General features: G+C 37.0%; 1 protein-coding gene across 1 annotated transcript; it reads right to left on the reverse strand.

The window, feature by feature from the left end:
• On the reverse strand, positions 3,009 to 4,016 carry LOC109847559 (isoaspartyl peptidase/L-asparaginase 1-like). Its single transcript, XM_020416793.1, has 2 exons — positions 3,996 to 4,016; positions 3,009 to 3,705 (listed from the first exon to the last, which is right to left on the reverse strand). The coding sequence occupies exons 1-2, from the start codon at positions 4,014 to 4,016 to the stop codon at positions 3,235 to 3,237; spliced, it is 492 nt and encodes a 163-aa protein (XP_020272382.1). The 3' UTR covers positions 3,009 to 3,234.

The raw sequence follows: 11,837 nt of genomic DNA on the forward strand, positions 1-11,837 counted from the left end.
CATAGTTGTCCTCTTCTTCTTCTTCCACTGTAGGGTTTCCTTTCAGCTGCTGTGCAATAAGCTTCTTCACATTGTTCTTTAAAATCAAGGGATCTACTATGTCACAAGATTCGTCCAACCCCTTAACCTTTTCGTTAAGTCTACGAATCTCGTCCATGAAAGTTTGACAATACAATTTCTTCGAGACCCTCAGTGTACGGCAAAGTCTCTGGTTTACTTTAGCAGCATTTCTCCAAAATTGCAGTTGCTCCTCAACCGGTAACGTTTCAATCTCATCTTCCCTTTCGAAAGCCTCATCAATGGCTTTTGACATTATCTATAATTTAGAAATAACAAAGAGTTAAAATCAAGTTTATAAAGGTTAACAGTAAGTGGTCCACAATTGACACAGATAATTAAAGGTTCTTCAATCATCTATAGGTAACATGCTAACTCTTGCTGCTAACATGTTAACTCTCTCTGGTAACATGTTAACTCTTGTAGTTAACATGTTAACTCTTGTGATAATATGTTAACTCTTATTGAAACATGTTAACTTTTGTTGCTAATATGTTAACTCTTGTTGCTAACATGTTAACTCTTGTGCATACATGTTAACACTTGTAGAAAACATGTTATCTATTGTTGCTAACATGTTAACTGTTGTAGAAAACATGTTATCTATTGTTGCTAACATGTTATGTATTCTTGTGATAATATTTAGCACCTTAGAACTTACCAAACCTATTGACCATCTCTTCTCATGTTCCTTCTCTTGTTCCTTCTTTTCAACCTTCTTTTCTTCTTCAATCTTCCTCTTCCTTACTGCTGCTTTCTTGGCCTCCCTTTGTACGACTGGAAATTGTGGTACAATCCCTTCCCTTTTAAGCGTCATCAATGGCCTTCTGATTGGATATTTCTCATCGGATGGGCCAATTTCAGCTATTGGTTTTTGTACAACCTGGATGCTAGCTTTTGCAGCCTTGGCAACTATTGTTCTATTTCTAAAAGATCCATACTTCTCACCAATCTTCACCCAGTTAGTGAGGGGTGGTTTGGATCTATTGCTCAAGGCATATCTTTTAATCCCCGTCATTTCATAATACCATAGCTGCAAACAATTAATACATGTTAGTATGCAATACTAATCTTTTAAACATGAATATAGTTAACACAACTCATCTTGCAATATAGTTAACACTGACAACACCAACTTTAATACTGGAAACACTAAAGTTAACATGAACCGAAATATAGTTAACAAGATCCTTAGAATAGTTAACATGAACCAGTAAGCCTTAATGGTTTCTTGACGTAAGTTGACAGAAAACAAGCAAGCGTTCACATGCACAGATTAATCCAACTTACAGGGATCAAAGGCATGCATCCAGGTACATAGCTTATTCCTGACCTGTGCAGACCTTCCCTGGCTATCTTAATTCCTTTCTTCGTCTGATCATAGATGTATTTCCCCCAGGCCACATTCCTCACTCTTTCAATTGAATCAACATATTTGAACAAGAGCCTTGGGATGCCTTGGACACTGCTAGGGCACCACATCAATGAACATTGATAAAGTATCTGCAGTAACACAAAATCTTCAATATCCTTCTTCTTTCTTGATTCAACAAGAGATTGCAGTAGCTCTTCCACATATCGCCGCATATTCTTCGTTGATTTCTTTGTGGTTCTAGTAAAATGTTCATCAAAATACTCCACCCAAAGCCTAGGGAAAGGATCTCTATTATTGTAAATTATTTCCCCATCAATTGGGAAACCTGTATGTTCATGCACCCAGTCCAAATCAAAATTAACAACCTTTTCTCTCCCACTTTCGGCATCGGGCAGAGAAAACGCCACTTCATTACCCTTATAGTGTCTCAATACAAGTTCCAGCGTGGGTCGATCTTTTGCTGGGGGGCCAAACTTTACATAATGCTGGAATGTACACCCTTGGTATGCATCCCAATGACACTGCCGCATTCTCGGTTCGAGGACTTTCATAAATTTACAATATGCGGAGAAACTTGCAGTGGGTCTAATTTTAGCAGCACCTGACTTTTTCCTGTATTATAATTAAACATTTAACATCAACAACACTTGACATCCAACATCCAATAGTTAACATGCAACAATGAACTGTAACAGTTACGCTATAAACCTTAACACTTAACAGCCAAACTTAACATTAATAAGAGGTATATAGTTCACATTTAACATTAAGGTATCAGCTAACATGTCCTTCAACCAATGTCCAGGCATATAGTTCACAATTCAACTTCAATCCCTTAACATCTATGTAAATTAGAAAATATAACATATAACATTATCTTACTTCTTTATGGATTTCTGTGGTGCGTTTAGTGAACTTGTAATTTTTCTTTTTCTCCTTACACCCATTTGGAAACTCAACAACGTTTGGGTGGCTTCATCGGTGCTGCCATTCCCTGATGATGATGCATGGGTGGACGACGACTTGGAGGCAGGGGAGGATGTGAGAGAATCGGTGCCACGGTCGGTCTCAGATGGCAAAAGGGGGTCTTCGTCGGTCTTGGAAGGCGAGGGAGGATCTTCGTCGGTCTTGGAAGGCGACGGCGAGTCTTCTCGCTCGTCGTTCATTGGTGCATGTTCCTGACGTTGCAGCGGCGGCGGAGGATGGTGAACCACTTCGTATTCGTTCGCCGATTTTTTCTCCATCTGCGAACTGGTTTCGACCTAACCCTAGAAGCGGTTTTGGTTTTTCGCCGGAGAGTAAGCCAGAGACAGAGTGCGGGAGGGAGAGAGAGGAGAGAGAGAGAGCGCCTCGATAGTAGCGGAGTGGGCGGCACCGTTACCAACGCACGATGGCTGTAGCAGAGTGGGCGGGAAGGGTAGATTCGGGATTCTGAGGATTGAGTGAGCTGGAGGGGCTAAAATGAAGTTTTGGAGTGTATTTTGGGTTTATACCAAACTTTAAAAGTACAGGGGGCTGTTGCACATTGTTTTTTCAATTTTGGGGCCTTGAAGCAATTTTTCCAAAAAAAAAACAAGAAAACGTCAAATATATTTCATGGCAATATTATTTTAACACCACAGTAACCAATTTGAAAATTGTATTCAATAACAACTAACTAATCACAAAACTCCTCATGAAAAAAAAGGAGAAAAAAGAAAGAAAGAAAGAAAACGTAACTGATCTCATACCTGACCAAAGCAGCTCACTCATTATTTTGGTCCTTCACACGAATCCAATACGACTAGCTCACAGTTCAAAATCTAGAGGCCCGAGTTAGGCCAAATCCCGATCTCCAAGTAACCATCTTGTGTAGCACAAGCCCTAAACATGCCGCTGGTATTGAAAGTCATGACGACTTCTCCGTCAGCGGACACCGCAATGAGTCCAACAGTGCCTCTGGGGACGCTGTCAATGACGTAGGAAGTAGCCTCTTTGAGGGAAAGCCCCTTGTACTCCATCAAAGCAGCGACATCACGTGCGACTGTACCCCTAATAATTGCTTCCCCACGACCTGTGGCCGAGACCGCACATAATGAGTTGGCGTAGGTACCTGCTCCGATAATTGGGGTGTCGCCTATTCTCCCCGCCCTCTTGTTCACTAGCCCGCCTGTGGAGGTAGCTGCTGCTATGTTCCGGTCACGGTCTACTACAACACAACCGACTGTGCCGATTTGGCTGTCTCCGTCATCTGTTGATGCTTTTTGAGGTGTCACAGGTGGAGTGAAATCGATCTACAAGGTTCAATGTCTAGGCAATTAGATTAAGATTTGAAGTAAAGGTGCCAAAAAAAAACCAGAAGAAGCTTAACAGTGAAAGAAGCAATTAATGTTTCAAACTCTCGATCCTAGCTTATTTGAATTAATTAATAACCTTTCATCATACGGCGCCAGAGTCCCACGAAAAAAATAAGACAACATTTAAAAGGATACAACATTGGGGAGCCAGTTTCGTTATTCCATAAAACTACTTGGTAAGTTCCTTAATTTTACATAATTCGAGCAGATTATTTTGATGAACAGACCAGCCGAATGATTCTCGTCATCTGTATTGCTCCATCGAAACAAGACTACAAAACCACCCAAAGAGGAAGCATGAGGGAGAAGTTTCTAGAATGCCATTCATCCTGGAATCATTCAAACTCGTGCATGCTTAAATGCATAGTTTTCATTTGATAAAAAACACAAGCTATGATTAATTTTTGAGTCCACAAAACTTAAAATATACCAGAGTTTTTTTAGGAAGATAACTCATGTTGGTCTATTCATTTCACTCAGATTTTGTTAGAAAAGAACACTGCAAATAATCAAAAGAATTCGAAAGAGGGTTAGAAAACGCAGGCCTGAGACGGGGTAATCGTGTGATCACTGTCCTAGAACAATAGTCGCCGCATTTGCAGAGACGACTTGGTGCAACTAAGCCTAGCGGTAAGAACCCCCGAGAAAGCCGGCACCAAAGTTTACTGCGAAACTTTGATCTCTTGCTCAATGAATGTTTGCCCAAAATTAAAATCAGAAATCGAAATATTGTAGAGAATTGTGAGAGAGAGATTGAGAATTGCTCACTGTTTTCTTTCTTTCTTCTGATCTTCATGTTTCCTTGAGATCCCCTTTTATAGCCCTTGAGAATTTTCCCGTTGTCATTGATGAGGCCGGAGAGAGCGTGTACGTTTCCGTTGTACGAGGACGAGATTTTCGCTCGGAGAAAAAAAAAGGAAAGAGGAATCATCGGGATTTATTTCGGAGGAAAATTGAGAGCGGAGAATGGGGAAAGAGGATAAGAAAGCGTTTATGAATTTGATAAGGAAAGGAAATTTTCAAAAAGAACCCTTCAAAAGGTCATATTTGCATAAGAACTCAAATCTTTAAATTAATTCCAACAACCCCCCCCCCCCCAAAAACCTCATATTATGAATTCGGCAAAGATAGCTTTCGGCTTTTAATCTTTGCTTAGTGACATTTGTCGCAATCTGAGAGGCATAATGGATTAGACCTTGAATTAGGCCCCTTGATCAGAAATTAACAAAAGCACACAACCTTGAATTAGGCCCCTTGATCAGAAATTAACAAAAGCACACATAATATGCATCCATTTATTGAGCGAGTGGGTTGGAACGATAATGGCCATGCTCACAATAACCGTCTCATGAGAGTTACTAGGACTCAGCCCCATGTCCCTAACCGCGACCGTCATGGTTCCTCTCACGTAGGTAAGTCCTCCAAGGGTATTGTGACTGGATATTGCACCCCCACAAAGGTTGGACTTATTAAGAGTAGAACTCATCCTTCCCAATCACATCATAATAGTACTGTCACCATAGGAATGAGGGAGTAGTTAACATGGTGCAAGTCATAAATGCATCCAACACTACAAAAAGAGTATAACTCCGAAGGTCAGTGCTCCACACAAGATCACCAATCCAGCTTGTTTCTACCACATTGAACCTTTTTCATGAGAATAACTCATCAATCAAAGGTTGGGTTCCTGCTGCAAGTGAACTCTACTATGGTCTTAACCTCATTCCCCTCGATGATTCTAGGATTGCACTCCTAGATAGACCCTTTGTCAAGTGGTCTGCCAAATTTTCCTCTGACTTTACAAAATCCAAGGCAACATATTTTCCCATAAGGTTCTGTACATATTTAAATCTTATCTGCAGATGTATGTTCAACTTTTTATTGATGGTATTTTGTTTTAAAAGTTCTATAGTGGATCTGGAGTCTGTATGAATAGATATAGGAGGAATAGGTCCAGACACAAAAGGGAGATCAGATATAAGGTTTTTCAACCATTCAGCTTCTGAGCAGCAAGAATCTAAAGCTATAAGTTCAGACTCCATGGTGTTTCTGGCAATCACTGTTTGTTTACAAGATTTCCAAGATATAGCAGCACCGCCAAGCATAAAAATAAATCCAGAAGTAGACTTCAAATTGTTAGAATCAGTGACCTAGTTAGCATCACTCTACCCTTCAATCACATCAAGGTATCCAGAATAAGTTAAACAATAGTCTGTTGTACCTCTCAAATATCTAAAGACTCTTTCTAATGCATTCCAATGTTCCTGACTTGGGTTACTAGTGTATCTACTTAGTCTACCTACTGCATAAGCAATGTCAGGTTTGGTTCGGTTTGTCACATAAAGAAGAGAACCTATCAAATGTGAATATCTATGTTGGGATATAGGTTCACCATCATGTTTGTTTAAGGTTATTGAGGAATCATAAGGTGTACTCACAAGTTTACACTTATGAAAATCAAAATTCTCTAACATTTTCTCTATGCTATGGGATAGACTCAAAGAAATGCCTTTAGAAGTTTTGGAGATTTTCATTCCAAGAATCAAATTAGCTTCTCCAAGATCTTTCATGCCAAAATTCTTTGACAAATAATTTTTAGCTTCTAGAACGACTTCGATTGAAGTCCCAAAGATAAGAATATCATCTACATACAAACACAAGATGACACAATCATTGTGAATAATTTTTGAGTAAACACATTTATCAAACTCGTTGATAGAAAAACCATATTCTATAATGATTTTGTTAAATTTTTGATGCCATTGTTTAGGAGCTTGTTTAAGCCCATATAGAGATTTCATCAATCTGCAAACCTTTCTTTCTTGACCTTTGGCTATGAACCCTTCCGGTTGATCCATATAATCTGCAAACCTTTCTTTCTTGACCTTTGGCTATGAACCCTTCCGGTTGATCCATATAAATCTCTTCTTTGAGATCACCATTTAAGAAAGCGGTCTTAACATCCATTTGGTGAATAATCATCTTGTGAATAGAAGCTAAGGCTAGAAGAACTCTAATAGAAGAAATCCTAGCTACAGGGGAGTATGTATCAAAATAATCAATACCCTTTTTCTGAGTATACCCTTTTGCTACTAGTCTAGCTTTATATTTCTCAATGGTTCCATCAGGTCTTAATTTCTTCTTGAAAATCCATCTACAACCAACTGTTTTACATCCTAGAGGTAAGTCAGTTAAAACCCAAGTGTTATTTTCTATAATAGATTTAATTTCACTATCTATGGCTTCTTTCCAAAAAGGAGCTTCAGAAGAATCCATGGCTTCTTGGTATGTGTTTGGATTACCTTCAACTAAAAATGTAAAGAACTCTTCTCTGAAGTTCTTTTCGATTCTTCCTCTCTTGCTTCTTTTGGGTTCTACTTCTATCGATTGTGGTGTACTAGAAGATGAGGCAAATCTAGAAGGGGAAAGAGAAGAGAGCTCACTAGGAATCCTAGTCTTGAAAGGGAATATATCTTCAAAATATACAGCATCTCGAGCCTCAATGATAGTGTTGTTGGTTATATCACTAATATCTGAGTTGACTACTAAAAACCGATTTGCATTGCTATCTAATGCATATCCAATAAATGCAGCATCAACAGTTTTTGAACCAATTTTCCTCTTCTTAGGTTCAGGTAACCATACCTTAGCTAGACATCCCCAAACCTTAAGATAATCTATTCTAGGTGTTCTACCCTTCCAAAGTTCATAGGGAGAGATATCAGATATTTTGTGAGGTACCCTATTAAGAATGTAGCAAGCAGATAGGAGTGCTTCACCCCATAGATTTTCAGGTGCTCCTGAGCTGAGAAGCATACAATTTACCATATCCATGAGAGTTCTATTCTTCCTTTCAGCAACTCCATTGGATTGCGGTGTGTAGGGAGCAGTCACCTCATGAATAATACCGTGTTCTTGGTAATATTCGGTCATGTTATTTGAGGTATACTCCCCCCCACGATCCGATCTTAGGATCTTGATTTTCTTCTCAATTTGATTCTCATCTTCTTCTTTATATATCTTAAATTTTTCTAAGACTTCATCTTTAGTTTTAAGAAGATATGTATAACAATACTTTGAATGATCATCTCAATACTTTGAATGATCATCTATGAAGGTTACAAAGTATCTTCTTCCTCCCCTAGTAAGAATTCTGTTTGAATCACAAACATCACTATGTATGAGTTCTAGAGGTTCAGAATCTCTATGAATAGAGTGGAACGATTTTCTACTGGTTTTAGCTTGAACACATATCTCACACTTAGAAGGTGGATCTATCATGGTTTTGGGTATCAAGTTCAAGGATGTTATGTTTCTAATGGTTCCATAATTTATGTGTCCTAACCTTCCATGCCATTTGTCACAAGATTCAACATTTAAAATTATGAAAGAACTTTTATTATCAGAGGATCTTATTACATTCAACTTAAAAAGATCATCACAAATAAAACCTTTACCAATGAATATATCATTCTTGGTAATTACAAACTTATTTTACTCTTTAACAATTCTAAATCCAACTTTCAATAAAACAGATTCACTAATCAGATTTCTTCTAAGTAATGGTACATGTAGGACATTGGAATCCAACTTTCAATAAAACAGATTCACTAATCAGATTTCTTCTAAGTAATGGTACATGTAGGACATTGTGGAGAGTCAAAATCAACAGATTCACTAATCAGATTTCTTCTAAGTAATGGTACATGTAGGACATTGTGGAGAGTCAAAATCTTTTCGGAAGTCATCTTTAGATCTACACGTCCACTTCCCATTACTTGTCTAGTCGAGTCATCTGCTAGAATTACAATTCATCCACTTGATTCCTGATAAGTTGAAAACCAAGAGTGATCAGAAGAAATATGAATATTTGCTCCAGAATCCAACCACCAGTCATCAGAAAAAGTGTTACAATTTACAACATAAGAGGAGGAAGCTAACCTAAAGGAGTCTGAGTTATTTTCTACCATGTTGACCCTATGACTTGCTTCTTCACCCTTTCCACCTACAGGAGTCTTGATAGGAGCTTTCTTTCGGTAGTAGCACTGAGTCGAAAGATGATTGGTTCTCCCACAGACATAGCAAAATTTAGTATCAGACTTTTGGCTAAAAGGTTTGTGGTTTCTGTAGGATCTGAAATAGATACACTTGAACACTAGAGGGGGGGTGAATAGTGTTCTTTTAAAATTATTGCAAAGTAGATAATAAATTGCAAAGAAAAAATGGCAATCTCAGAAATTTGCAAACACAAACACAAGGATTTTATACTGGTTCCACCAAACTGGTGTACATCCAGTCCCCAAGCAAATCCCGCTTGAGAGTTTTCACTATGATTTTGAATAAACTTACAAAATCAAATGCAAACCTGACCAATTTGCAAGTTCCTGCAAATTGCAACACCAATTGACAAACTCCTTGTCAATTTGAACACCAATCTCTAACCCAAGAGACTAACCCTCTCACAACCGAGAGAAAACTTGTTGAAGAAGAACACAATGATCCTATAAGCCTTGAATGTGTAATAATGTGCAGCAGTGGCTTAGGATTCTTTTAATCTTTGTAAAATTGCCTAATTGATTTGTTTTTGATGAAAGTATATAGGCAATTTCAGAAACTCTTCTTTTTCAGAAAATCAGAATGTTTTTCACTTGGAAAATTGCTCAAGAATCAAAGCTTATGGGTATGTATATGTCTTTAATTTTTCTGAACAAATAACCTATATATACCCCTTGAAAAGACAAGTTTTTAAAGTTTGAAAACGTTTAAAAATGGCCAAAAAACTGTCAGATATTCAAATTCTGAAAACTGAAAAACTGTCTCTTGTAGTCGACTACTGTAGTCATTAGTCGACTACACTGAGTTCAGACAGACTCTGTGTTTTCGGAAAATGTTCTCAGTAGTCGACTATAATGATAATTAGTCGACTACACTGAGTTCAGACAGAAACTTGAAAATTTATATTTTTCTTCAGTAGTCGACTACTGTAGTCATTAGTCGACTACACTGTAAAAAGACAGAAACTTATGTTTCTGTCAAACATCTCAGTAGTCGACTATAATCTCTATTAGTCGACTATACTGTAAAAAGACAGAAACTTGTATTTGAGTTATATACATGAGTAGTCGACTACTATCCTAATTAGTCGACTATTAAGATCAAATATTCAGAAATAATGAGTTTTTATAATTAAGTTTTAACTACTATTCTAATGGTTAACATAGGGGATTTCTATAGTTAACCAACACACTAAGCCTGTGTTAGTGTATTCTAAAAATGTGTGTGTGTGCGTGTGTGTGATCAAGGCTTGTACAAATATTCTAAGCAAAGAAAAATTCAAATACATTATCTTTTGTTCTTCATTTTCTTCACTTCAAAATGCCTTGATATTCACTTGCACTTGTACATATTCTGATATTGAAATCTGCATATGAAAGTTAGTGCACACAAAATATAAATTGTTATCATCAAAACATTATCATGGAGAAATGATATTCAACATTCTCCCCCTTTTTGATGATAACAAATAATTTATGCATCATATTAAATTTTAAAACATGTAATACTTACTCCCCCTGCATATATGCAAAGTTTTTAACATTCATAATAAAAAATATAAAACTTAACTATTTCTCCCCCTTTGTTATCAACAAAAAGAAGAAGAACCTAAACATAACATAATTTCGTCAACATGAGTTAACACTTCAAACAAATCATCAAGGTTATGAACATAGTCCATAACTTCACCCATCCATATTGGTAGGCAAAGACTTGCCATAAAGACCACAAGTTCCATAATGTTCATCACCATTATCTGTTTAAAATATATAGCAGTTATATTAACGAACAAAATAGTAGCAAACTTAACACATATAATAGCAAACTTTTCATAATAGCAGGCTTAACACACAGTTATATTGTAGCAAACTTGACATAAAAGCAACATAACCACATAGTTTTAAACATAATAACAACCACATAGTTTTAAACATAAGAACATAATTGTTTTGACCAAAAAACAGAAACAAATTCTAAGGTGCTGGAGGAGGTTGTTGGCCTTGAAAATATGAATTAAGCTTTGAGTCCAAGTCTTCAAACTTTTTGATTAGGTCTTCTTGATTGCTGATGATATATCTGTTTTGTGCATATATAGCTCGTTGACCTGTTTCCAGTTCTAGGATACGTGCACTCAAAGTATTGTATTGCACGTCTGAAAAACATGAAGGTTCAGTAGGAAATGGTGGAGGTTGACTTGAAGAGGCTCCAGCTTGAGTTGAGGTTTGTGGAATATCTTCTTGTTGAAGTTCAGGTTCATTTTGAACAGGTTCATTTTGAGGATTGTGATCTTGGATTTCAAAATTTGTCAATTTCATCCTAGTTAGGGCATTTGAATCAAAAAATTCAATTGAACGGACAACAGATTTTTCAGATTTGAGATCAACATGGAATTTATCAAAGATCTTAGTCAGGAATGCACCATAAGGAAGAAATCCTCTAGGAATGGTCAGAAAATTATCAAAATAAACCTCAGCCCAATTAACTTGAATATTTCCCATAATAGCATATATAGCTTTTGCTAATTCTAGGGAAATGAAATGAAAACTTCCAGTTTTTGGAAATAAGTTATAGGCTAGGATACGAGCAATGAACCTAGGAAATGGACGAAGTTTGTTTGAATTGTTCAAAGGTTTTCCATGTCCTGGAAGAAATATGTGATTGGATAGCAAGTCTGAATCATTCATCCTAACAGAGCTAAGAGAAACTCCTTGATAAGGAATGTTGAATATTTTACCAATTGTTTTAGTAGTTAATTCAATCTCCATTCCTTTAACAAGGGTTTTAATTTTTTCAGAACCACCAATTGTACCCACACGTTCTATATTGGTATAGAACAGTTGCACAAGAAATGGGTATGATGGTTTCTTATTTTCAGCAGAAAATAACTCAAGCAAGCCCACATTTTCAAAATAAGAACTAAAGTTCCATGGGATGAAATCATCGAACTTCACAAATCGTCCTGTAAGAATTTCTAAAGTTGAAAGTCTGTTAAATTCTTCCAATAATTCAGGACT

The sequence above is a fragment of the Asparagus officinalis genome, chromosome 7 (assembly GCF_001876935.1).
Source record: "Asparagus officinalis chromosome 7, Aspof.V1, whole genome shotgun sequence".
NCBI lineage: Eukaryota > Viridiplantae > Streptophyta > Magnoliopsida > Asparagales > Asparagaceae > Asparagus > Asparagus officinalis.

Bases quoted from the DNA above. Each gene is read 5' to 3' on its own strand.
- LOC109847559 (XM_020416793.1), bottom strand. From the start codon at position 4,016: ATGACGAGAATCATTCGGCTG. The intron at 3,706-3,995 runs GTCTGTTCATCA...TGAACCTTGTAG, and splicing joins TGACGAGAATCATTCGGCTG to ATCGATTTCACTCCACCTGT.